This window comes from Vitis vinifera, chromosome 5 (genome assembly GCF_030704535.1).
Source record: "Vitis vinifera cultivar Pinot Noir 40024 chromosome 5, ASM3070453v1".
In the NCBI taxonomy this organism is placed as follows: domain Eukaryota; kingdom Viridiplantae; phylum Streptophyta; class Magnoliopsida; order Vitales; family Vitaceae; genus Vitis; species Vitis vinifera.
This window is the reverse complement of record NC_081809.1, coordinates 23,753,466-23,779,274: the sequence shown is the minus strand read 5'-3', so window position 1 is coordinate 23,779,274 and position 25,809 is coordinate 23,753,466. Positions and strand designations below refer to the sequence as shown.

The following is a 25,809-nucleotide window of genomic DNA, read 5'->3' as shown; positions in this document are numbered from 1 at the left end:
AAGGCAATTAATATAAGTTATTATTTAATGTTTGCCATGACCAATCGGACTATTCTTATGCGATTTTAGATGAAAAAATTTAATTTAAATTAAATTAATCATGAAATAATAAAAAATAAATATTATTAATTAATTTAAATGATGAACCATGTGAACTAGTAATATCATAATTATAAAAATTAATTGATAAAAAAATCTAAATGAAAAATCAGAATAAAAAAATAGAATAATTAATTGTATGAACAATCCACTCTCCTGAGTCCTTCCAAATCCCAGATGTCTCACATTCTCCTCAAAAGTTGCACCCTTGCATTGGCTTCTGTCCGCATTACCTGGCCCATGTCCAGAGCAACCTCTTCTTCCAAACCCCTTCTTCCAGCCCTTCAATCCAAAACTTCAGGTGAGGCAAAAATTTCAACCTTTTTTTGAGGTTAAATTTTTGACCCATTTGCGTAAATTATCTATCTTTTGGTATCCCATTTGAATATTTTGACCCACTTTGGTTCTTCCCTTACTCTTGTTTTCAGCTCATGAAGAAACCCCCAATGGCGTTTCTGGGTCCGAGGTTCGTGTTTTTGTTAGGAAAAAGAGAGTGAAAATGGCTGTTGAAACCCCAGAAAAGGAGATTAAAGCTGAACCTCAACAGCAGAAAGTGAGAATTTTTACTTTCATTTATTGTTATTAATTTTTTTTCATCGCAGAAGACCCTTTTTTTTTTCTTTGATTTTTTATTATCATGTGTTTCTGGGGTTTTCTTGTACCAAGTTTGGAAACAGAAATTGGAGTGAGAGGAACTGGGGTTTGTTTTCCTTGTGTTGCTTGGTAATGGGAAAAGTCTAAATGTGAAATTTTTGTTAGGATTTGGTCTTTTTTTCCCTTCCCTTTCTCTACAAATTCAGACCCCCTTTTTTTTTAATCAGAGAGAGAGAGTAGGGACTGTGAGGCACTCCTCTATAAAACTTGTATTTTTCACCTTTTTTTTTTCTGTATTCATTTTAGTGTGCTTTGGTTCGTCTCCCTTTGTGTGTCTCTATATATAAAAACTTATGACATTTTGTCCATTGTATTTCCAACCATATGACATGTGTTTGATATAAGAAACTTACGGTTAAACTCTAGGCATGATGGGGGAATGCCATTGCAGGCAGAGGGTGCAAAATGGAAGGGAATCACTTTTTGAAGTGCTTGCCATTGCTTACAAGTGTTATGGTTCAAGTTGAAGGTGTTTCGAGAATGAGAAGGCCACCTTGAAAATAGTGTTTTTGTCGTGAGAAAATGCCAGATGTTCCATGGTTTCAAAGAATGTCTCTAGATAGTATGGGGTCTGGATTAAAGAATTCATCTAGTTGTTTCCAGATTGTTGCTATAAGGCTGAGATATGTCATTTCAAGTATAAGAATTAATGCTCTGTTTGAGAGATCCATCATAACTGTTTGGAAATTGATTAATGGATGTGACAAACTTTTAGTGATTTATATGAATTTCATCAAATGCTTTTTCTTTTTAAATTAAAATGCATGCAAGAAAGAGGGGCTGCAACCCCAGTACCAGAGACTTCTTCAGTATCTGCTTTGCTAGTGGTTAATAAGAATACGTTCTTTACATGATTTTTAAACCTTTCAACCAATTTGAATTGGAGTTGAAGTTTCAAATCTTGGTTACAGGTAACATATTATTCTATAAATAAAAAAAGAAGTCATTTACATCTTGATCAGTTTACTCTATGCAGATCTGTGAACTACCTGACATTGAAGAGTTCACTTACAGAAAGGGCAAAAGATCTACCCATTTAAGTGAGTCCTTCCTTTCACAGCACCATGTTTTCATGTGTGGTTATTTTGGGACATATTTAAATATTAGAAGGGAGATTTCCTACTGCCAAAGTGGCATGAGCTCCTGCTAACCGGTGAATCTAGTAGATTGCTAGCAGCTAGAAATGGGCACAAATGTCATCAGATAGAAATAATTTTCATAGATAGGTTATTATGGCAATTGGATGATTTGCTAGACTAATAGGCTATACTGCCACTGCCAGCAGGACAAGCTGGGATTCATTGCTGGATTTATATTGCTGGCGATGAATGTTTGGATTTTTACCATCTCTCAAATGTCTATGAGGCAAAATCCCCTCTTGCTTTGTGTCTCACTTGTTGGATAATGAAAATTAAAATTGAGCAGTAAATTATCATATTTTTCTCATTACCTTCTTTCACCTGTCTAAACATTCCAAAGAGCCCTTGAACCCTTTGAAAATTTTCTTTCTTGTAACCCAACAGGGTTCCTAGGAGATCTTTCTTGGAGCTTGTGATGGACATGATCTGCTGATGTTCTAATTTCTTTCCTTTTCTAGTTCTTTTCTTCTTGGGGTGTATTTTATATACTTCTGATGCACTCATCATGCCCTTTTTGTGCCTTCCTTATGATATATATATATATGGCTTGTAATATAAGTATGTTCTATTCTTAGCATGATTCTAAACAATTACTTAGGATAATGGGGGATATGACCCAAAATAGAGTTGAATAGCAACATGGGATGGGATTCATGTAACCTACCCCCAAGTGGTTGGTATTAAGGGTTTCTTGAGTTGAATACACAATTCTAAACAGATTGAGACAAGCACTTATCTAGAGGGAACTTTTACCCCCTTGAGGTTTAGATTGGGTTGCATAGGCATTTGGTTCCTTGCTTCTACAGTCTTCTTTTTCATGTTGCCTTTCTCTTACAGGACACCTAATCTCTTTTGAGGTCTAGGTGAACTTAGTGAAGTTTAATGTATTATAAATTCACATATCTGTGCTGTTTTTGAATGTATTGGTTTTGATTACTCTATGCAACCGTGGCTAGCAATTTTATTATATTTTTCATTCTGCATGTTATTGTTACTGTTCTCATGTCCTGATCTATTTCTCACACATGTGCACACACACACACATGGTTGCAAATACTCGCAGACACATACAAATTTTACACAACCAAGTATTTTTCTTCATTTGTATTGTAAATTACAGTTAAGTAGCTCCTTATATTTTTTGTTTCTTTTAAAAGAAGAGAACTAGCTGTTATAACTTTTGTTCTGACTTCTTTTTCCTTGTGTGATTGGCTCTGCAGGGAAGTCAAAACCCACCTCTGACGTGCCTCCAGGAGGAACTGAAATTACTTCTTCCATTAGGCCAGCAGGTATATGGAGAAATGCTATGATTCCTGAAAATAGCAGATTATAATTACGAAAGAGGGGGAGTTAGGTCTCATCAACCAATAACCATCAACAAATGGGGCATTGGAAATTGATGCTTTAAAAGTTGAGAAGGAACTTTCGTGACAAACCCTAATGTCATTATAAAATTTTTGCTGTTAACATTCCCATCTAGTTCATGAACTGTTTGGGTATTCTGTTGCCTGATATAGGTTTTTTGCTACCTTTTGGGGCTTTTCTTATTTGTTTGGACTTTTTTTATTGTCATTTTTTTAAATTTTTATAAAAGTTATGTTTGTTTGCTTCATGCTCTTTGGTTGAAAACATTAAGGTTTCATTTGGAATTTGGAAAATTTAAGGGAAAGTATGGGAGAAAGAAAATAGGGAAAAGTTGGAACAAAAGAAAAAGTTTGTAGTCCAAGACATAGAGGAAGTCTTAGGCATTTTTTCTCTTTGATACAGCTGAACTACCTGCCAATTGGGAAAAGATCCTTGAAGGGATTCGTAAAATGAGGTCTTCTGAAGATGCACCAGTAGATTCAATGGGTTGTGAGAAAGCTGGCAGCTCTCTTCCTCCAAGGGTAAATCTTCTTCAATCTGATGGTGGGAGGAGATACATTAGTAGCATTCTTTAATTAGGGTCCTTTTTTTTGGCAAACCATTCACGCTCACGATAAACCATGAATCGTATCTAATTTTACAGGATTTTATTTTTTAGGTGAAGCATGGTTCTCATGAATTATCTTTTATATTAATCTTATTATCAGGAAAGAAGATTTGCTGTCTTGGTGTCTTCACTTCTATCAAGCCAAACCAAGGATAATGTTACTCATGGCAAGTTCTGTTATCATCAGTTTGTTTAGTTATTTTGTAGAAGATTTTTCTATTTGTCAATTATTTTTCCTCCTGTAGAGACTCCATACTTTGAACACTGCACATTACAAGTACTATCAGCAATTGAATACCAGGTCACTGACATGCTGTGCATATCGGTCGAAATCTGGATTCCATCGTGGACCATCACCAGATTTATATAGTCTTAACTTAATCAAAGTGCATGATGGATGAGATTCTCTATTATCCAATCCCTTGTGGTTAATTCAACATTTTGGAATTGTTTAGTGTTAAGAGTAATTTGGTTTGCAGAGTTTATGGGAAGAACTTTGTGAAAAAAATCAGCATGCTAATAAAAAAATGAATATCAATGTCGAACAAGTGGAGTAAAATCTTCGCATTTGCATGTTATACAACACATGGATTTGGAGTTGTTTCTGAAATTCTTTCTGAATCATGCTAGAATTTCTCAAATAATTTGGAAATAATTCATGATAAGTGTGACATTTTAAGTTTCTAGCTGGGGGAAACTATTGTCAGAAGTGTTTGGTTGCCTACACATCGTATTGTTCTTTGGACTCACCAAAAAGCCTAATTAGAAATTTTATTTTCTGCTAAGTAGCAGAAATTGTTATTGTTTGGGAATTATTCCTTGCTGAGAATAACTCATTCAGAGTGTACTGAAAAGAACTCTGTTAAAAACCCAGGTTATTTAAAAAAGAAAAAGAAATCAACATTGAGAAAGTCAAGTAAAAGCATTGCATGTTAGATAAAAACACTCACAGTTTCTGAATGGGGATGGACAGACTATTGCTAAACAGTTTCGGTTGTTTCCAGTAACGTGAAACAGTATCATGTTGCCCTTCAAAGTTAAATGACTTGCATATCACTTGATAATTGGGATATGAGAGATTGTGTATGATTTATAGGCAATGGGTGATGGGTACTAAAGCTGCATGTGCCCCATTTGCCTATGTGAAGAAAGTACTTGGTATTTCCTCTACATAATATTTAGATTATTTGTTTGTTATCCTTTACATAGCTTACATACTGTTATCTACTAGGAGTGCAGGAGCAATACAGCGGCTCCTTCAAAATGGTCTGCTTGTTGCTGATGCCATTGACAAGGCTGATGAAGCAACTGTCAAGAGCTTGATTTACCCGGTATGTTCTCTCTCAAGTAACTTGATCTGACTCAGGCTATAGAAAAGCTTGTCCAGTTGTCCTGATATAACTTCAGCCTGGGCCATACTGAAAGGGTGTTTTGGCCTTATACAAGCATTAAATATTCCAATAATTTGATGTTTTAGTGCAAAAGTTCTTTCAATGACTCGGTTTGTTTCCTTAATTTAGGAAGTTTCTGTGACATCTCTGCTTTAATTAGGTTGGATTTTACTCGAGGAAAGCTGGTAACCTTAAAAAAATTGCAAAAATCTGTCTCATGAAATATGATGGAGATATACCAAGTTCATTGGAAGAGTTGCTCTTACTTCCAGGGATAGGTCCAAAGATGGCTCATTTGGTAGGGCTCAATTACACTACTGCCTGTTCTTTTTCTTTTTGCATCAGTATATTGCCTTGGTTGCTTTAAGCTTTTTGAGTCTGTGTTTGTGTAGGTCATGAACGTGGCTTGGAACAATGTCCAAGGGATTTGTGTTGATACTCATGTGCACCGCATTTGTAATAGGCTTGGATGGGTGTCACGGCGAGGAACAAAGCAGGTACTTTCGTTGTACTCTGATGATGAGCTCACAGCAAATGTACCTAACCAAGTTTTTCCATTTTGACAAGCTTGTTTTGAGGTTTCACCTTTTCTTCTATGAACTTTCCAATTGTCAATTGAGTAGGATAAAGCTGGACACACATACGACTGACACCCAATATTGAACACCCATCTCTGAACCTATATAATATAGCTATTTTTTGAAGAACTGAATACATGAATCACACCTAATCCTACCCCTGGGGTGACCTATATTCCAACCTAACACTTGGGTTGCTTGGGATGGCCTTGGGATGGGCAAATGCCCCTGATTTAAGTCATGCCAAGTTATAATAACTTCTTGGTATCAGTTCTTCATGACTCAATAGTGTTATTCTGGACTTTCTGAAGTTGTGCCCTTGCTTCTATGCCCTGAGAAGTAGATTATGAGTAGTGAATCAATCTCTTGGGTTGGAGGTGTTCGTTTTCTCTCTTATCACAGTGTGGAATCATAAATCAAATCACCAAAATGAAATGAAATAGGAATGAGGTAAATTTTTGGACTTCTAAATGGAACTTAAACAGGTGTAAGAAGGCCCTTCAAATACCACGAAAATTACAGTGGTCTCAAGGAATGCTCAATGAATACAATTTTTATGAAAATCGATGGATCACCCCCCCACTCTTAAAAACTCTTTTGAGAAGAAAATATGGGCAAAATCTCCTTTTTATATTCGAGCAATGGCGTTACAGTATTTGCTAATATGTTTGTGCTTTGCTAGAAAACTTCATTGCCTGAGGAAACAAGAGAGTCGTTGCAACTGTGGCTTCCAAAAGAAGAATGGGTTCCAATTAATCCTCTTTTGGTACGTTTTAACTCTTTTCATTCAGATAATACCATTTTATACTTACACGACTTCATATGCATGCTTATTTGAGTTTCTTATAATATGATACACCAGAGCTTAAATTAACCACTGCTGATTTATTTGGTCCCCCATTCTGTTGCCAATCCTATAGAGGTGCCTTCTGATAGACCACTGCCAGTACCCCATTCCTCCGGTGCATGCTATAAAGGTCTTGATTATTCTGATGGATGGCACAACCACATTTCTTTGAACAGTTCCTCTGGAAAATGTGTTGTGGTGGGTTAATCTAAGTGATAAACACTGTAGTACACAGAATATGGATGAATGCATTGGCAAATCCAGTACTGTATATAAGTGAACAAGTAGTCGTGCACTGTGAAAGGAAGGGAATTGGGATAATTGTGAACCAATGAGCTGAGCTCTAGCTCTCTTGGCTCGAGTTTTATGGTATGTAAGAGGTTGCAAAGTTCTAATATATCCTAAAAAAAAGGTCTTATATGCACATAAAACATGGATGGTTATCAAGTAGGACGTTAACATGCAATGGTAATTGGACGGGAGGGATCAAGATTTGCCATCATTTAGACTAAATTGGGTATCTTCTGCATAGCAAATACCCGGTGGTAAAAGTTCTAGAAGTGGCCTATAAAACATCTTTATATGCAATTTCCATTTTGGCATCTGCAAGAGGTCTACTGCAATGCCCTCCCTTTTTAAGTAAAATTTTATGGTAATGTGAATCAGAATGTTTGTGCCAATCTAACATCTAACACTGCATTTTGTGTGTTGAAATTTGAACGATATAGGTGGGATTTGGACAGACAATATGCACTCCTCTCAGACCTCGCTGTGGAGTGTGTGGTGTAAGCGATCTCTGCCCATCTGCATTCAAGGAGGCACAGAGCCCATCATCCAAGATGAAGAAGCCTGGTACAGACAAGAAACTTTGATATGTTGGTTTCTTACAATGTGTAAGGAAAGGTCCCATTTTTGTGCTCTCCATCCTTTATTGTTTAGGCGAAAAAGCCATTTCTGTTTTGATGGGAGGGAATAGAAACAATGCAGATTTGGAGAATTTGTTTTGTCAACCAACATTGTAATTAGTAATCGAAAGATCAAAATTAACATTCATTATGATGACAAAAACATGCCCTGGTAAAAATGTGTCAGTAGTTGAAACAAGACTAAACATAAGCTGTTGATGTTCCAGATAGATGGCAATTATTGCTCAGCATGGAGTTGGGTTTGTAAACTCATACAGCATACAGACCACGAGAACTTAGATGGCCAAAACAGCACATCAAGGGATAGGGGAAAATCACAATCACAACACATCCTTTGCCTGCTCTGATCCTAAGCTGTTTGAGCAGGGAGCTTGTTCTTGCGCCATGCCCAATAGTTTACCCTCATTGGATCCATGTGTCCCAAGACTGAACAGACCGCTGTTGCCAAGTTGGAATCAGACTGATCCAAGTCTGGGGTCTTCAGTGCGTCCACGGCATTGATGAAGTCTTGGCTTGGTTGGAAACCATGACACAGAAGATCCAACAGTGTGCTCAGGGCAAACACTGTGTTTCGTTTGGCACTCAAAACCGTCAAACACACAGATGAGACTTGAGGATCATTTACCCAAGATTGGGCGTCGTCTTTATAAAGGCCTCGGAGGTATCTCCATGGGCTTTCATTTTCAGGTTTGGCTATAATGGCGCCAACAGTGTAATTCACTTCAGACTCTCTCATGGCTTCCAGGCCTCCCAGGAAGGGAGATTTTGTTATAACAAAATATCTCTGCAACAGATAATTATTTCAACATCACAAAGAAAGGTTTTATTTGTAGAATGACATAGGACACATCATGCATGTCTACAGCATCTGGGCAAAATTTCATGACTGATTAGAAAGAGAAGCCATTTGATGCAGTGATAAATTTGAACTTCAGGAAATGTTACGAAAATAGTGGAACTTTGGGAAAGAATTTGAAATTATAATTCAGAATCTAGAACTAGGAATTAATTTGTGTATAACAAACCAACATGCCTAACAGAATTGACACAAAAATTCGAGAAATCCTGTGTATACTTCATAATTATTCATAATATTTGTGATACTCATTTGACGAAGTTGTATAGCTGAATGTAAAATGTTCATATAATTCATGAATCTTTAAATCAAACAAGGCATAACAATGTCGAGTAACATCAAAATTGGATCTAATCAGATGATTGCTAACTTTCCATCCATTGACACCTTTTTTACTGCTTGTGTTTCATCCATTGATAAAATGGATATAATCACCTAACAAATCTTTCAATTTTTATTACAAGAGATTGAAAATGAGAGTATAGAAACTTCACCCACAGCATTAATACCTCGGTTTGCCCATCTTATATCGTTTTTAGTCAGAAAACCCCACTTTATCACTGTCATTTTTATTTTTTTTAAGATCTAAAGGCGCACAGTATTGAAACATACCTGATTCCAAGCAGAATTGTTAAAAATGTCATCCTCAAGGAGCTGCTTACAATAGTCAAGTTCATCTTCCCATCCTCCTAGTTCCTGAAGAACCCACTGCATTTGAACACTTGTGTTCAGTTTCCAATTTTGCCTTAAAAAATTAACAGAGGTGGGACAAATGGTGCTGAAAGCAAAATTAGACTTTCTGATGATTAAGAAACAGGAGAGTTGCACAAAAAATTTAGCCTAACAGAGGAGACAGGAGACCAAATATACCTGCCTATGGGACCATGCATGGTAATTTTTAGCATCAAGGGAGAGTATCTTCTTAGTGAAGTCAAGTTCCTTACTCGTAGCATCACTTCCCAATTTCTCAGCAACCCAGCGCCGATGATGCCTACAATATCTATCACCAAGATCAATCCATAGGGTACACTGGGAGAGTAAAAATAGACTGAAAAACACAAAAACTAGGAATCGACTTGAAAGTTGGCCGGAAGCAGTTAAACAGAGAACTCCAGACAACGCCTACGATATCTATCACCAAGATCAATCCATTGGGTAAATTGAGGAGAGTAAAAATAGACTGAAAAACACAAAAACTTGGAATTGACTTGAAAGTTGGCTGCAAGCGGTTAACCAGAGAACTCCAAACAACTCCATTTTGATATATCCTTCTAACTTGAAAAAGGTTGCAAGTAACTTTTTTACCAGAAATAAACAATTTATTGACATAAATTTTCAAATACAAGTGAAGGATGAATAATCCTTCTAAAAATACAAAGGATGGTAAAAAAAGAAAAAAAAAAAAGAAATGGGAGAAATACCATACAACTACAAGAGTAGCAAGGTAGCTATACAGATTAAGGATGAAACAAGAACATGCACAAAATTCAGAAAGAATATACAACTCAAGGGCATACAAAAATCCCTTATTAAATAAACCCTCTGCTCAGCTCACGTTTTGCTAAATAGTCTGTAGCATCGTTAGCCGACTCGGGGCAATTAAAAGAACAGCCCAAGTTACTAGCTGACGAGAACTTTGGCATACCAAACAAGCATGTATGGAAAATGTGCAAAGATGGAATTTGTAGAGATAACAGAAGGAAAAACAAATTCAAAGAATAGTTCTTTCATAAAAAAGGATCAATTAATATACAATAATAATGAAAGAGAAAAAAAATTCTAAAGCTAAAGTTCTAGAATGATGACTTAAGTATCTAATGGAATCATGAAGGCATTACAAAGAGAAACAGAAAGAGTCCTTGAATGGATGATCCATCGACCATAAATAAGACTGGAATTTTATTGGTACCTCAAGCCACACTGAGAAAGATGTAGAAAGTCAGGTGATGAATTTCCAAGGGCATCCATGAGACATAATGGAAGCTAAATTGAAATTTCAGCAGTAACCTCCATGATAGCATGTTTAGTGTTTTAAACTTCTACCATCACCATCTCTAGCTTTCAAGGACAAACTATGGTTTGGATTTCACAGAATCCATTTAACAAAATAATTTCTATAAACAATTGACCTGGTGCAGGATTGTAACATCTCATTTGAGAAGCTCTCATCAAGTAGAAGCTCCTTATTTGTTCCCTCACAAAGCCAGGGGGTGGGGATGTGGAGAGGGAGAATGGAAAATATAAATGACATAGTTGTATTGATACTGCAGCTCACCATATCTGGTAGTTTTTGGGGTTACCATTGGCCACCTTTTTGATGAAATTCAGTTCCTCATGCAAGTCAGCATTAAGTGCCCCAAGTATTAGACGCCTAAAATGCCATACCTACAAATAAGAACAAACGTTTATCAGCCTCAAATCCTTAAAATACAACCAATGAGGCTTTGAAGAAGCTTCTTCTGAACTGAAAACTGACCAAACACTCCCCTATGTCATTAAAGCTGTCTGAGACTAATATACACCAATGCAAATGTTCATGGTTTTTTTTTTTTTGATAAATAAATTCTATTAATTTCCTATCAAAAAAATAGGAAAAAAATTATATATATATATATATATATATATGGTTTACTTTTAACCATAAATTTCCTTGTACAATTCATATATAAAAATATCTCTAGCTTCTTGCACCTATAAGGCTTTCACATCTAAGTGTTAAACAAAATCTAGCTGTCTTTTGGAGAATTCCAAAGTTGCTGCAAGTATGAGCTAAAACACCAGAAGGAAGCCTCATATCTAATTTCTAAAAATGTTCTTCATATTATTCGAAAATGATGAAGATGAAATCGGTATGTGAGTTAATAAACCCCAATTCTTGACAAATAATTTATCTAAACACACATCAATCATTTAATATTTCAAGAACTCTTATTTAAGTACTCAAAGAAGCTGAAATTTAAATAATTTTAATTACACAATTAAAATAATATGCTACTTTATATGCACAAACATTTGTGTGCATGTACATAAAAACCAGAAGTTAACAACACCAACTCTGAGAAGAATGCCATATTACAAAAAGGAGTATGCAAGACATAGTTATCCAATTACAAGCCGAGTGTCAATCAACTCGATCTATATTGTTGTTCTATTACCCATCATCTTAAGCTTTTGGATTAATTGGTATTTCAACGTAGTATCGAAGCTTTGGTTCTTGGAGATCATAGCTTAAAACCACTCTGTCCTGTTACTAACCCCCCACCCCACCTATTTACCAAGCCCATTTGTGAGGGAGGAAGGTCGTAAATGAGGCAAGGTGTTGGGTATTTGTCAGGTTGAGATGTATTGTTCGCCAACCTTATAATCTAATCATTTGGGTTAATTGTCAAGTTGAGATATATTGTTTCGCCAACCTTATAATCTAATCATTTGGGCTTATTGATGATCGCTTAAGATTAATTGCCTACTCATGAAGCCAAAACTCACATTACTAGGACATGAAAAGTACATGGATGACAATAGGGATGAGTTTCCAAGCAACTCACCCCATCCCTCCCTTCTGCTACTAATATGGTTTGGGAACATTATAATCAGGGAAGGGGCAGATTATAAATTTTTCTAAAACCATCAGGGTCAAGCCGACATAGGATTTTATCAGCCCCACCCTGCTCTGTTCTGGATAGGAAGTAAATCTATAGCTTGACTTTATTTGTTCAATCAATAACAGTATTATTTTAACCATTCACAAATCACAACCTTAACACTCAACAAAAGGCATCTCCTCATCATCCCAAAACCAGCAATTTCATCACTTGAAAACAAACCACTTTGCAGGGTGCCATCTGTCATATGCTACATGAAATTGCAGGCCATTTCTTTCTCCCTAAACAAAAAAATCCATTCATACTGCTATCATCTGCCATATTTCTCAACAGCAACACAAAAGCCTCTACAAATGTAGTCAAGATAATTTTGGTTAGTAGTGTGTAGTTCCAACGGTGTGGGTTAGCAAGGAGAGTTTGCTTTTGTAATTACCTTATGGTTTATGGTTTTTGGTATTTCTTATGTCTAGTTCTTGTTTGTAGGAGGATTTTTCATCCTCTTATTGTAGTTCTTATTTACAAAATTAATATATCACTTTGTTGTTTCTCATAAAAAAAAAAAAAAAAATCTAGTCCAGATAATTTTAATACAGGTGATGGAGCATGTGGATGAAGTAAATGAATCCAGAAATGGCTCGGAAGCTTCAACAACTTCTAATCCAAGCTTCTTTCTAGCACCAACCCTAACCTTTTCCGAGGGCATTAACAATTTTGAGCATGCAATGAAGGAGATGCACCCACCCCACTACTATGATCCCATCCCTTGCCCCATTGCTAAGATCCTATTCTCATTGTGGCTTTTAGGATCCATCCTTGCCCTGGCCTGATCTGACATGCATGCCAGGATCTCATCCCTGCTCAGCCCTATACTGGTTGGTCTGAGGATGTATAGCAGGCTTTAGAGCGGAGTTACAACAAAGTAATTCTGCGAATGAGGAAAACACTTGGTACTTGGTGCCCCAGTCAGCTCGCCGAACTGATTTGCCGACACTCACAGTAACAAGATCACGAATGGGCATTCATGTTATGTGAGTGTTCGGCAAATCAATTCCGATGAGCGGATTGAGAGTTCAGCATGATTCCAACCAATATCACCTCTAATTCCTCAAAAATTTACACCCACACCACCGCTTCTACTCGAGAAGCAATTCTTCCAATTGCTTCATTTTCCAAAAATAAATTTTCCGCGAAATCAAAATCAAGGTTTGAGAGAGTTACCGTGTAATTGCCGGCGTTCATGTGGATGGCTTCGGCGGTAACGTGAAGAGAACGGAGAGATCGTTCGTCAGCAAAGTAGACGGCTCGGAAGTAGTCCATGGTTTCAGTGAAGTCGTCCTTGTAGGCGATGGGGACTACCGGATTCGGACCGTCGTCTTGCGGGACCGGAGTGACGTCCGACCATTCCGGCCGCTGGCTGAGAGGACGTTCCTCGCCTTCCTCCTTCCACTCCATCTTCGATTCGAGGTCTCTAGGTGAAGCTTCAGAACTTTAACACTGAAGACGACCCTACAAGGCCGAATCTTCGATCCAGTGCGGTTCTCAGTTTACAATCTCTGACTTGGTTTATTTATTTTATTTATTTTTATTTTTTTCAAAATGATTTTTTATTTTTATTTATTTATTTTTTATAAATGAGAACTCTATTTTGAATGCGCTGAGTCACGTGACTTGTGGGTTGACCCAAACCCTTACGCTTTTATCAAAGCAGTGATCCAAGGAGAGTTCATATAAAAGTTTCCATTTTCGGTGTTTGATTGGTGGGAAAATCACCTCCAGTTTTCCCACCCCTGAGAAAATCCACATGACAGTCACAGCAGGGATCGGCTACGCCTTGATTGCCCTAGGGCCTTCCTTCTCCCTCTTCGTCTCTGTCATCTCCAAAAAGCCCTTTTTGATCCTCACCGTTCTCTCAAGGTACTTCAACTTTATTGCTGAATGTTTTCCAGGGAAATGTTAGGGGAGATGAGAAAGTAAAAGTATTTTGTAAGAAAGTTTCCTTGGTTGTGACAGAGAATGGAAAAACCTCCATTTTGATTGAGCTCAATAGGAGTACTGGGTTTGGGTTCTACTTTTGGAAGCCAAAAAACTAGAGAAGAAATAGTTCAAATGTTTTCTTTTATTTTCTGCAATTTTCTCGCAGCCAAGCGGAATTTTGCTCAAAGGGACGTGGGTTTTTCTCATTTAAGCGAAATGTGAAGTTTATGCGTTTAATTTTGTTCATTGCTGGATATTAGAGGAAATAAATGGTATGTTGTTTGGTTTCATATGGTCTGTTTGGTTGGTTGGAAAATTTTTATAGAGGAAAATAAATTTGAATCTTTTCGAATTCTTTGTGATCCGAGATTTGGACTGAACTAGCCCTAATACAACTATTTGATTATAACTTTGTTTTCTGGTTTTTGATTTAGTTTTCTCAGAAACCAAACAAAAGGGGGTAATGGATTGTATTGAAAGCTTAGCTGATAATGAGAAGAAAGGAAATATGTAATTGTTTTCGTTATTGTTCAACCTGTACTTGAGAGAACTTTGTTGACCATCATGCTTTGCTAAACAGTAGAGAGCAATGACTTTTTTTTTTTTTTTCAATGGTTTGTTGTATTGTTGAGAAACTGAAGTGAAGAGAAGGAAAAGAAATGTGAAGTTTTTCACCTTTTGATATTTAGTTCCTGAGAACTGAAGCTTTCCACTTAAGTCGAACAAATAACATACAAGACTTGTTTGTTATTATTATCATTTTTTTTTTTTTGCCATGTTTTGTTGGAAATCAAAGCAATGAAAAATGTAATAATTCAATCTTTCTATCTCTTTTTCTTTTTCTCCTCTTCAGTTTCTCAGCTGTAAAGGAGCATTGTGTTTCCATTGGCATTACTTGATCACATTGGGGAAAAACTTCAAGTTGTTCAAAAACTCAGAAAAGCTTTTTATTTATTTATTCTTAATTTAGGTGAACTTTTGTATGAATTGTTATCACGTGGACTGTGTGAAAATTGTTCCTGTTGGATGAGTATTGATTTTTATTATGTGGGCTCACATTAGTTTTTGTCTAAAATCTTTAAAGCCAGTCAAAATGACTCATGTTGAAAAAGTGAAGATTTCAAATTTTGCTATATTCCATATTTTATTGGTTCTCATGGGTTTTCTTAATGAATGCAATGTAGCACACTGTTGTGGCTCATTAGTCTGATCGTTCTATCTGGAGTATGGAGGGCTTTTCTTCCTTTGAAAACAACAGCATGGTGGCCATATGCAATTCTTATAATCACATCCATTGCTTTTCAAGAAGGGCTCCGGATTCTTTTCTGGAAAGTGTACAAGTATGTTGAGGTCGTGGTATTTCCTTCAAAGTCACTTATATGTTTCTATGCCATGTGATTGTTATTCCAAGCGAAACATTACCCCTATAAGATGACTTAAACCTTGAATTGCACTCCTCTTAATGTCGGATGCACTTTTCTTGACTACTTTTTATCCATTGTACTTATTGGGTGTGAAATGTCTCTTCCAATAACCCTTGTTTATCAATCATGGTGAATATTCTTTTACTGTGCATCTTGGATGTTTTATGGTCTGAATATTCTCTGGAGTATGTGAAGTGATTCAGGATCTGGGAAATCTTTGGTACCGAAGCAAAATTCAGAATCTGGGAGTTTCTTGAAGAAATAATTACGAGATTCTAGAATTTTGTGCAAGATTGAATTTGGGAGTGAGAATAGCAGTGTGTTAGAAAAAAAGGAAGCATATATAGTCACTGTATTAATGAGATAGCTTTATGAACTTTGCAAATCGATTTGGAATTACCATTTTCTCAGCAAAGAACTTCTGAATCTTTGATTCTTATGAAATGAATTCAGATTCCATATTCTTGATGAAAAATCAGGTGTTATTTTGGGAGTTTCTGAGAATTTCAGTAACTGGTTATTTTTATAAGTATGCTGGACTAGTAAACAATGATGTTTTTGATTGTGAAACTTTCAGCATGCTGATGGACTGTATCCCCCTTCTATTCACCTGCATTTTACTTGATTTCCAAGTGTAAATGTTATGGAATTGATTAGAATGACCGCGTTTTTTGTCATATGACTATTTAAGGTACATCTTGACCGAATGTTACGATCGCTGCAATTTCATCAAGGATGCCAAGGAAGCATTCAACTTCATGTTAACATTTGATTTCAATTATGCATCATTAATTTGCATCCTCTCACATCTGACCTAGTAATAGTCATTTTGCTAAATCTTTTAAATCTTTTTTTTCCTGCAACTTTTATTACATGGAAACTTTCTTCTAGATTTCTTTTACCCAAATCAACTTGATCGTCACTAAAAACCTCCAATTCGTAACTAACACTGTTGGTTCCAACCTTACCTTCCATCTATGCAGGCTTACAATTCTTTTTATGTGATGAAGATGTCACGGTCCATTTAATAGGAAGAATATTCCGCTTTTTGCATGACAGTTCCTGTAGTTCTTTAATTTTAGTACTCTTTTGAATTTGACTTTTGGTAGGGAAAGCTTGATGCTAATGTCAGCAAAGGATAATTTCCTTGGAACATCTTATGATAAAGAAACTATATTATTATAAAAGTTATTTTGCTTCTCATAACATTTCTTTTGGGGGATTTATTTTAGGAGGTTGGAAGATATATTGGATGCTTTTGCTGATAGGGTCTCAAAGCCTCGCTTATTTCTGACAGATAAGATGCAAATTGCTCTGGGTAAGCTTTGAAGAAGCTTTTACATTCATTCTCATGTGCCATACCCAAACAGGCTCATGGTGACCCATTTAAATTTAAAGTGTGCTATAAAATTGATCTTGTAATGGTTTTGCCTGTATTTCAGCCAATGCTATCTAATCATCATTATTGGTTGCTGACTTCTTTAAGATTTAATTCATAACCTCCTGATGGCTCAAATATTTTTTTATGGTTTCCTACTTCTTATCTCATTGTAACCTATCTCTCTGTTTACAACAAAGCACTGAAGTAGTTAATAGTTAAACATGTAAAATCATGGGGTGGTGGTAATTCTGACCATGCCCGAGGAGGTCATAGAATGATTGTGTCATAAAACAATTATAGTATTTTTTTTTTCTGTACCCATCCTTACTAGCACCTCCAATTCAGCTGCACTAATTTCTTGGACAGTGAGAACATGTCCAAAAATGCGTGCAGCTGAAATGAGGTGGTTCAGATGGATAAGTGGCAAAAGAAGAAAAAGATGTAAGGAATGAATACAGTTGTAGGAGAATACATATGGTACAATTGAGTAAAAGATGAGACTGGATTGTCCAAACTAGTCTAGACATGTGCACTGGATAGCAATATACAAGCCTTGCTCTTTAGAAGTAATTCGATTCAAGTTGAAGGTGATAAAAGGAAGAGCAAAGAGCAAAAGGGTCGAGGTAGTTTTTAAAACAGAGAGAGAGAAGTGGGGGATTGGTGCTCAGCAGTTGAATATCTTTTATTGCTTAAACTGTGTTGTCATCAGAGTCTGTCGAGGAAAAAAACTGAGGGAAGAAGCAACTGTGCTTTTTGCAGAGAGCAGTTGCCTGACTCAGGATTCAGATGGTTAGAGGAGCCACAAAGAAGACCTTATATTGAAGTTAACTGGTTTTCATCATTGTCATCCATACTCTTTGAATATTACAAAGCTTTTAACTGGTTTTCATCATCGTCATCCATACTCTTTGAATATTACAAAGCTATCACCTTGATTTAGCAATCATTGCCTGTTAATGTGAAAACTAGCCTTTGACTACTGTACTCTACACTCTATGGAGGGGTGGAAATCCAGCTCCCAATCAGTCCATCCTAGTGAATCTTTGACAATCAAGTTTGACCTTCTTGGGTAATTCACTATGAATGCAATTTATTTCATGTTTTTGGTCCTATCAGCCTTGGGTTGGAGTGCAATCATGTCTTACTGAACATTACTTTCCAACTCGGCTTTGAAACCATGTTTATGTCACAGATAGTTTGCTCGGGATTTGTAGCAAAGCTATCAACTTTCTTATTCCTCTGTGATAAATTATGTAGTAGTGGCAGAAAGTGGCATTGCATGCTGTGGGTTTTCATGAAGATTAACATGGAAAATTATAATTCTGTACCTTATGTCTTAAACATATTGTTCTCTAATCCAAGTTGTGTATCTTTTTCATTTCAAATCAATTGCATACAGCCGGTGGTTTGGGCCATGGCGGTGCCCATGCTGTCTTTTTCTGTCTTAGCCTCTTGACACCTGCATTTGGGCGAGCAACGTTTTTTGTTGATAGGTGCTCCCGGATACCATTTTTTCTTATTTCTGGTGAGTCAATCTTTCTTACAAGGTTTTGGTAGACCTATTTATCTGAATATTATTTAACTTAAATGTTTAAAGCATATTTGTTCATACCAACCTATTCTATTTTATTTGATGGAATCTGTGGATTAGGGTAGGCTAAAGAATTTTCGTGAATATGTCCAATATTTTAAGAGCTTTGTATAAGTAAATATTCATGGTAAATTGCCTGTTGTTGGCAAGTATTTGGACAATTAGCCTGGTCAGAAGATTCTTTGTCTAACCATTTTTGCCTGGCAGCACTTATCGCTCTTGCATTTGTCACAATCCACACATTCTCGATGGTCATTGCGTTTAACGGATATGCAGAAGGGAACAAGGTGGACCAGCTTTTTGTTCCTGTAGTTCATATGGTTGCAGGAATGGTGGTAAGTATACATGCTTTTACTCTGTAATTTTGTATTTTGTAAGTTCTGAAGTCTAATCTGTAATTGGCAAAATGGGTATGCAAATTAGTCTGTTCCTGCATTGTCTGAGCAACCTATGATCAGGCGTAGTGTACAATCTCAAATATCTACAAGACCCAGAAGTTGAGAAACCCAGAAAAGGAAAATAGCTGTTAATGTCTCATTTGGTGTTGAAATGCTATCAAACATTAGTGGTTTGGATATCATTAGTTGTTACAATGACATTTGTGTTGTTTTTAAAACCTATTCATTTTAACTTCCTTTAGAAAGGTTTCACTTTCTTGTTTGTATATTGTTGGAAGATTTGTGAATTAATAGGTCCGAAACCCATCCTTTCCAGCAACCAAAGAAGTGTACTTCAGTTTACATGGTCTTACGCCTTCTCAATATCTAGCTTGCAAAGGATGCCGCCACCCCCGCCTTTCTGCATTGAATCAATAGACTCATTAGCAATCAACGAGGCATCCAGGATTTGCCTCCCCTGCACAAAAGCATTTTGGGACTTGGAAACTGCTTTTCCCATCACCTTCTTAAGCCTATTAGTTAGCACCTTTGCTAACAACTTGTAAAGGCTACCCACCAAGTTTATAGGCCTAAAGTCCTTGAGATCTTCAGCTCCCCCTTTCTTAGGAATTAAAACCAGAAAAGAGGCATTAATGCTCTTCACAAACCTGCCATGTTCATGAAAATCCTTAGAGAACCCCATTACTTCTTCAGAAAACTGCAGTTGAACTACCAAAGCACCATTGAGAAGTCATCAGGACCAGGAGCTTTATCACCATTGAGGTCCCAAAGAACACCAAAAACCTCTTCCTCAGAAAAAGGGACCTCTAACAATGCTGCATCTTCACCTCCAAGGACCCCAACCTGCAGCTTGTTGCATTTGGGCCTCCACTCCTCTGAATCAGACAAAAGAGAGTGGAAAACCTGAACCACCCTATCTTTGATGTCTCTCTCTTTTGTTGCCCAAGTCCCATGTATCTTGATCTTCACTGTAGAGTTACCTCTCTTATGAGCAGTAGCCATTTTGTGAAAAAAGTTGGCATTTCTATCTCCCTCCCTCAACCATATCTCCCTAGATTTTTGCCTCCAAAAGGTCTCTTCCATCAACACTCACTTCTTGTACTTCAAAGCCTGCTTCCTGAGACTTTGTTCTTTTGCAGACAATGCCCTGTCTTGTACAGAATCCCAAAACACCAAATGCTTCAAGGTTGACTCCTTTCTAGCAGAGGTATTTCCAAACACTTCTTTGTTTCAAGTCTTTAAGCTAGCCTAAAGTGCTTTTAGTTTTTTGGACAGGATGAAATTGAAAGACCCTCTGAACTGGAAACCCATCCACCAACTCCATAGAAAATCCTTAAAACCATCTTCCTTCAATTACATATTCTCGAATCTGAATGGGGAAGGTCCTTTCCTCACGCCTCCACCGTCCAACAAGATTTGGGCAGTGGTAAAAAACGGGTCTGGGAAGAAGACATTGAACTGCCCCATTGAAATAGCATTCCCAATCCCCGAAAACTAGAAATCTATTCAATCCACCCCTCCATGTGAAAGAACCCCCTTGTAGAGGGAGATCCCACAATTCCAATTCCTTAATGACCTCCGAGAATCTTCTCATTGCTGAAGATGGTCTTGAGTCTCTGTTCCGTTCTCTCAAGAATCTGACAACATTAAAATATCCTCCTAAACCCTTCATAGTCCCTAACTCCTCCCATAATTCTTCTCTAAGCCTCCCAACAGAAGGGCCATACATCGTGTAAAAACCCAATAGAAACCATCCTCCACATTCTTAAATCGACAAGAAATCGAAAAGTCTCCAATTTCCATTCCAGTAAGCTAACACCCTACTATCCCAAAAGACTACAATCCCCCCCGGGGGCCATACCCCAAGAATTAAGAGCACCCCACTCTGAGAACCTGCCTACCCCCAAAGACTGAACCAAACTCCTCGATAAACTTTGGAACTTAGTTTCTTGAAGACAAACCAAATCCCCTTGATCACGGATTTTTTGATATTTCTTTTGTCACCATCATTTACCCCTCTCACATTCTAAGAGAGAATTCTTAGATTCATTTACCCACATAAACTAAACCCTCGTTCTCTCAGGAGAGAACTCTTCCACAGCCTAAGCCTTTAAAGTTAATGGAACACTTCAACCTTCTAAGTTCCTTTTCAAACCTTGAGGATTCAACCTTTGCCCTTTTAGACCCAAACCACTGAGCCTTTTGATTTTTCCTCAATTTTCCATTTCTTGAGCAAAGCTAGAATTTCCTCCTCAAATTCTATAGTTGGCATGCCTAGAAAGTCACTAGACTAGGCAAGACAACTTGATTTCCACTCAGTTGACTCTGCTCCACACTCAAGCCACCCCATTGTATTGTCCCTTTTCTCCAGGCTCGCCTCCTCTACCACAACCAAAGCCCTTTCCTCCCTAGAAGAGATCACAACAGAACTCCCATAAGCCAAAATCACATTTAGAGGACGAAGACTTGCATCCGCTTCAACAATCTCCACATCCAAGCCACAAACAAAATTGCAATCCCCTTTCAAAACCCTTTTCCGATAAGAAGGAGAAGAAGAAGAGAACTCCTGCACCCCCTAAAGCACCAAAGAAGAAGAGGAATAAGAGGTGCACCTTGTCGCTTCAGCCTGGAGAGCCTCGTCGGTGATAGAAATCCAAGATGAAGGTGATGCGATCATCTTCGACTGGAAAGTCTCTGTAGCATGATCTCCCCCAACGAGAAGCCCTAAAGGGCTAACCACCCCCACAAAATTCTCCTCCCTATTAAAGAAAAGGCCACACCCCTGGGCCTAGCCTAATCCACCATCTTCTCCAACATCCAACCCACTCACCTTGTGGGCCTTTCACAACGACGATGGGCTTTCCCACATAGGCCCACTTTCCTCCTCTAAGCCCACTTTCCTCCTCCAAATAGTCCTTTTTGCCAATTGAGCACTCCCTGCTGTTTTTCGTAGGGGCGGGAGTGGGAGATCTCTCACTTGTTGTTCGTAGATGATACCTTAGTCTTCTGCGAGCCTTCTCTAGATCAGATGATCTACTTGAGTTGGCTTCTTTTATGGTTTGAAGCCATGTCGAGGTTGAGGGTAAATTTGGACAAAAGTGAGCTCATTCCGGTGGGGAGAGTGGAGAATGTAGAGGAGTTGACTCATGAGTTTGGTTGCAAGTTTAGCACGCTCCCGTCTTCTTACTTAGGTCTTCCTTTGGGTGCTCGTTTCAAGGATGTGGCAGTTAGGGATGGTGTAGAGGAGAGGTTGAGGAAAAGATTTTTCAATTTGGAAAGACAGTATATTTCCAAAGGGGGTAGGCTTACCTTGATCTAGAGCACTTTGTCCAATATGCCTATCTATTGTATATCCCTATTCTATATGCAAAGAAGAGTGAGAATGAGGTTGGAGCGGATCCAAAGGGATTTTCTATGGGGAGGTGGGGTCCTTGAGAGGAAGCTCTATTTAGTATATTGGTCTATTATTTGTTCAAATAAAAAAAAGAAAAAAGAAAAAGGTGGTTTGGGTGTGAGGAATTTGGTGTTGTTGGCTAAGGCTCTTCTATGCAAATGGAGTTGGCGTTTTGTGGTGGAGAGGGAGGCTTTGTGGAGGCAAGTTATCTGTGGGAAGTATGGGGAAGAAGAGGGCGGACGGTGGTCTTGTGAAGTGAGAGGAAGTTTTGGGGTTGGTTTGTGGAAAGCCATCAAGAGAGATTGGGATGCGATGGGCATCAATAAGGTTTATTTTGTGGGGAATGGGAGGAGGGTTAGATTTTGGAAGGATAGGTGGTGTGGAGACAATCCTTTGTGTACTTCTTTTCCCTCCTTATTTGCTATTTCCTTGTCTAAGGAGGTTTGGGTGGAGGATGTGTGGAGCCACTCTGGAGGGGGAGTGTGGGTTCCTCGGTTCTCTAGGCGACTTAACGATTGGGAGGTGTTCAATGTGGAGCGTTTACTCTTGAGACTGCAAGGGAGGAGGGTGTGTAGTGATGTGGAAGATCAAGTAGTTTGGACAACGTCACAGGATGGTAGATTTTTTGTCAAGTCTTTCTTTAAGGCTTTGGAACTGGAAAGACAAGGGGATTTTCCTGCAAGAGTAATTTGGAACTCTTGGATGCTGTCGTGGGTGAGTTTTTTTGCTTAGAATAGAAGGCTACGTGGAAAAAGGTCTTAACCTTGGATTTGATTCAGAGGAGAGGATGACCTTTGGCTAACGGATGTTACTTGTGTCTTCAAAGGAAGAGTCTATTGATCACATTCTCTTGCATTGTGAGTTGGCAAGGAGCTTATGGAACTTGTTTTCTTTGTTTGGGGTGTCGTGGGTGCTTCCATCCTCAGTTAGAGAGGCGTTATTGGGGTGGCTTGGGTCTTGTGTGGGAAAGAAGAGGAAGAAAGTGTGGCTATCAGCCCCCTTATGCCTTTTGGATAGTTTGGAAGGAAAGAAACAATAGGGCTTTTGAAAATGAGGGTCATTTGGTTCAAGGGTGTAAATCTTTTCCTTTGTAATTTGTGGGCGTGGGCTAAGGGGTTTTTAGTCTCCAATTCCACTTCTATTGTTGATTTTGTAGATTGGTTGAGCTCTAATTGAGGGGGTGCTGTTTTTTGTTGATCCCCTGTTTTGAGGCGTTCTTTAGCCTCCTTTGTATACCTCCCGTGTACTTTGGGGCACTTCCTTTATGTGCCTTTTATTTTTGATATATTGCTGTTTATTCATCAAAAGATAGGGTCCAATTACACACTTCTTTCTATAATTAGTCTTGTATGTACATGTAATAGCTATCTATATAATTGTCTAATTTCTAGAAATTAGGATTGCAATTAGGCTGGGGATGTTCTTTCCTTATTTTTCAATTTTTTCTCAACTCTTTTGTATTTCAAGTAGCCCTGTGCAGACCATGATGGATATATAGAAGAAACGTTTTTCTTCACTGCATTCATATATCTTACTGTTTTATGTGATCTGTTAGATGGCCTAATGGTTGTTTTTCAAAGAACCTCCAACGAGGCCTGAAGATTAAGCTTTCCAAACTGGGTTTTGAAATGCACTAATATGCTTGCATGTGTTCAAATTTTCTAAAGCATGAGAGTTGGTGATCATTGAGTGAAAGAAAAGAAAGACTCTCACAGCATTGACTCTCTCAGCATTGGACATGGATGAAAGACACTACTTGTATTCTTTCAACCATATGAGAGAGTGATGCCATGGTATTGTGCTTCTTATGTCACTGTTAAAGCTCAGAAGAGATATTGTGTTTGTGAAGCGCTCACTTGTTGGTTATGTGGCAGTGTTAACAAAAAGGCTCTTACCTCTGGTTTTTCATGAAGTTGGTGATGATAATTAGGCTGCAGGTATCTGCATTAGCAGCAGATTATAGTTGCAGGTATGGCTGCTGGGCTGTGAGTTCAGAAATAAAAAAAAATCATAAACTGGTTTAATGATACTAACACGTTAAGAATATAAGGAGTTACTGGAAAAGAAGCAAGAATAAAATGATGCATTGAAGTTAAGTGGTTTCTTTAATGATGCATGGGAAGCTGTTTGGGGGACAATCCCAATCATAGATATCCTTGTGAGAAGAAGGTGGACGATGTTAATAGATGTAGCCTTTGCAAAAACAGCGATTTAACACAAAGTCATATTTTAATTTACTGTAACAGGACTAAAAAGCTGTGGAATCTTACCTTAGCAATCTTCGGGTTGAAATGGGTGTTTTCCAGACATTAGTGAAAAACCTTCTCCTAGTGTGGAAGGCTAAGGGGATGGAGAGAAAAGGCTAGGAAGGTCTGGCACATGGTTCCCTTGTGTTTATTTTGGTGAATTTAGAAAGAGTGTAATAGAAGGATATTGTGTGAGTAAGAGATGCCAAATCAAAGTCTGAAGGAAGCTTTTTTGAAATCCTTGTTGGAGTGGTCTCAGGATGCAATGGGATGGAGATTGCCACAATGTTGGATTTTTTTTATAGCCTAAACTGTCAATGGATGGGTTGTTTTGTGAGCTATCTTGTTCAGTAGCTTTTCTGTATTTTTTTTAAGTATTTTGTATACTACTGGTGTACATTGGGGCCACCCTCTCTTTGATAGCGCCATTCTATGATTATATTTTCTATTTGCCTATAAAAAAGGTGGTTTCTTTAATTATAATAGAATTCTTCAAATTAATTCAGATTTCCAAATGATTATTGAATGTCATGATTCAGATTCAGATTACATGTATACCAAACTCAGGGACTTCTAATTAAATTCGAGACATGTTATCATAGTGCTCTCTGAGTTGATTGTTCCTCCTGCATTTAAGTGCTTTCATTTACTTCTGTGCTTCCCTTCTCGTACATTCATTAATCACTGCTCTTATCGCTCGTGTCTTGCCTTCTCAGACATTGATCAATCTTGCATCTGGGGGTTGCGTCATTGGGATTCCTCTTCTCTATTTCTTGGCAGTATTGACCATGATGCACTGTGGGAAGATGGTATGGAGAAGATTAACAGAAACCCAAAGCAGAGAACGCAGTTCATAGTTGCCAGTCACTCCTGTAAAGTCTACTGCACCGGTTTCGTGCAGTTCCCTCATGTATGTGTGGAAGTAGGATCATTCAAAAAAGCACTTGGATGCTTCTACAGCTGGAATAAGTAATGTGATCATGTTAAAATTCATAACCATATCCAGGAATTCTTCTCTTAACTCTGGATCAAGTAGTTATAGATTTCTTTTTGTATCTTTTTTTATGCATCAAATACTCTTAATATGACTTGCCAAGGCATTTGATCCATCTGATATTGATGTTCTTCACTTGTGCCCTTCTTCATGGACCCCTCTGAACAATTGCTTTGCCGTGTTAATAGGACTGATTAGGCCTAAGAGAATGGAAATCTGCTGACCAATCTGGAGATGATCTTGCTGTATGAATGCTCAGATACAGTTGAATCAAACAAACCCACCCAGCTTTCCAACATATTTATTCATTCAATTTGCAGCAGTAAACAAAACTTAGCCAACC

The 25,809-nt window shown here is 37.8% G+C and overlaps 3 protein-coding genes across 4 annotated transcripts; 2 read left to right on the top strand and 1 right to left on the bottom strand.

Annotated features, from left to right (window-relative positions):
- The first annotated feature begins 238 nt into the window (after positions 1 to 238).
- On the top strand, positions 239 to 7,748 carry LOC100268015 (endonuclease III homolog 1, chloroplastic). 2 transcript variants are annotated; one of them, XM_002264439.5, is made up of 11 exons: positions 239 to 400; positions 528 to 652; positions 1,730 to 1,793; positions 3,113 to 3,181; positions 3,660 to 3,778; positions 3,965 to 4,031; positions 5,104 to 5,195; positions 5,416 to 5,553; positions 5,648 to 5,752; positions 6,516 to 6,599; positions 7,409 to 7,748. In XM_002264439.5, exons 1-11 carry the CDS (start codon positions 277 to 279, stop codon positions 7,550 to 7,552), a joined length of 1,131 nt encoding a protein of 376 aa, XP_002264475.3. In that variant the 5' UTR covers positions 239 to 276; the 3' UTR covers positions 7,553 to 7,748. The 2 variants fall into 2 exon arrangements, with proteins under 2 accessions (XP_002264475.3, XP_010650536.1); XM_010652234.2 differs by lacking the exon at positions 239 to 400 and having other exon boundaries at positions 540 to 652; positions 1,716 to 1,793.
- Positions 7,703 to 13,655, bottom strand: LOC100247502 (protein farnesyltransferase/geranylgeranyltransferase type-1 subunit alpha). Its single transcript, XM_002264351.5, has 5 exons — positions 13,283 to 13,655; positions 10,738 to 10,847; positions 9,333 to 9,453; positions 9,075 to 9,170; positions 7,703 to 8,390 (listed from the first exon to the last, which is right to left on the bottom strand). The coding sequence occupies exons 1-5, from the start codon at positions 13,514 to 13,516 to the stop codon at positions 7,956 to 7,958; spliced, it is 996 nt and encodes a 331-aa protein (XP_002264387.1). The 5' UTR covers positions 13,517 to 13,655; the 3' UTR covers positions 7,703 to 7,955.
- A 57-nt stretch (positions 13,656 to 13,712) lies between these two features.
- On the top strand, positions 13,713 to 25,601 carry LOC100252610 (gamma-secretase subunit APH1-like). The gene is made up of 6 exons (XM_002264270.4): positions 13,713 to 13,978; positions 15,223 to 15,378; positions 16,695 to 16,780; positions 18,243 to 18,368; positions 18,642 to 18,769; positions 25,189 to 25,601. Exons 1-6 carry the CDS (start codon positions 13,866 to 13,868, stop codon positions 25,327 to 25,329), a joined length of 750 nt encoding a protein of 249 aa, XP_002264306.1. The 5' UTR covers positions 13,713 to 13,865; the 3' UTR covers positions 25,330 to 25,601.
- Positions 25,602 to 25,809: the final 208 nt, after the last annotated feature.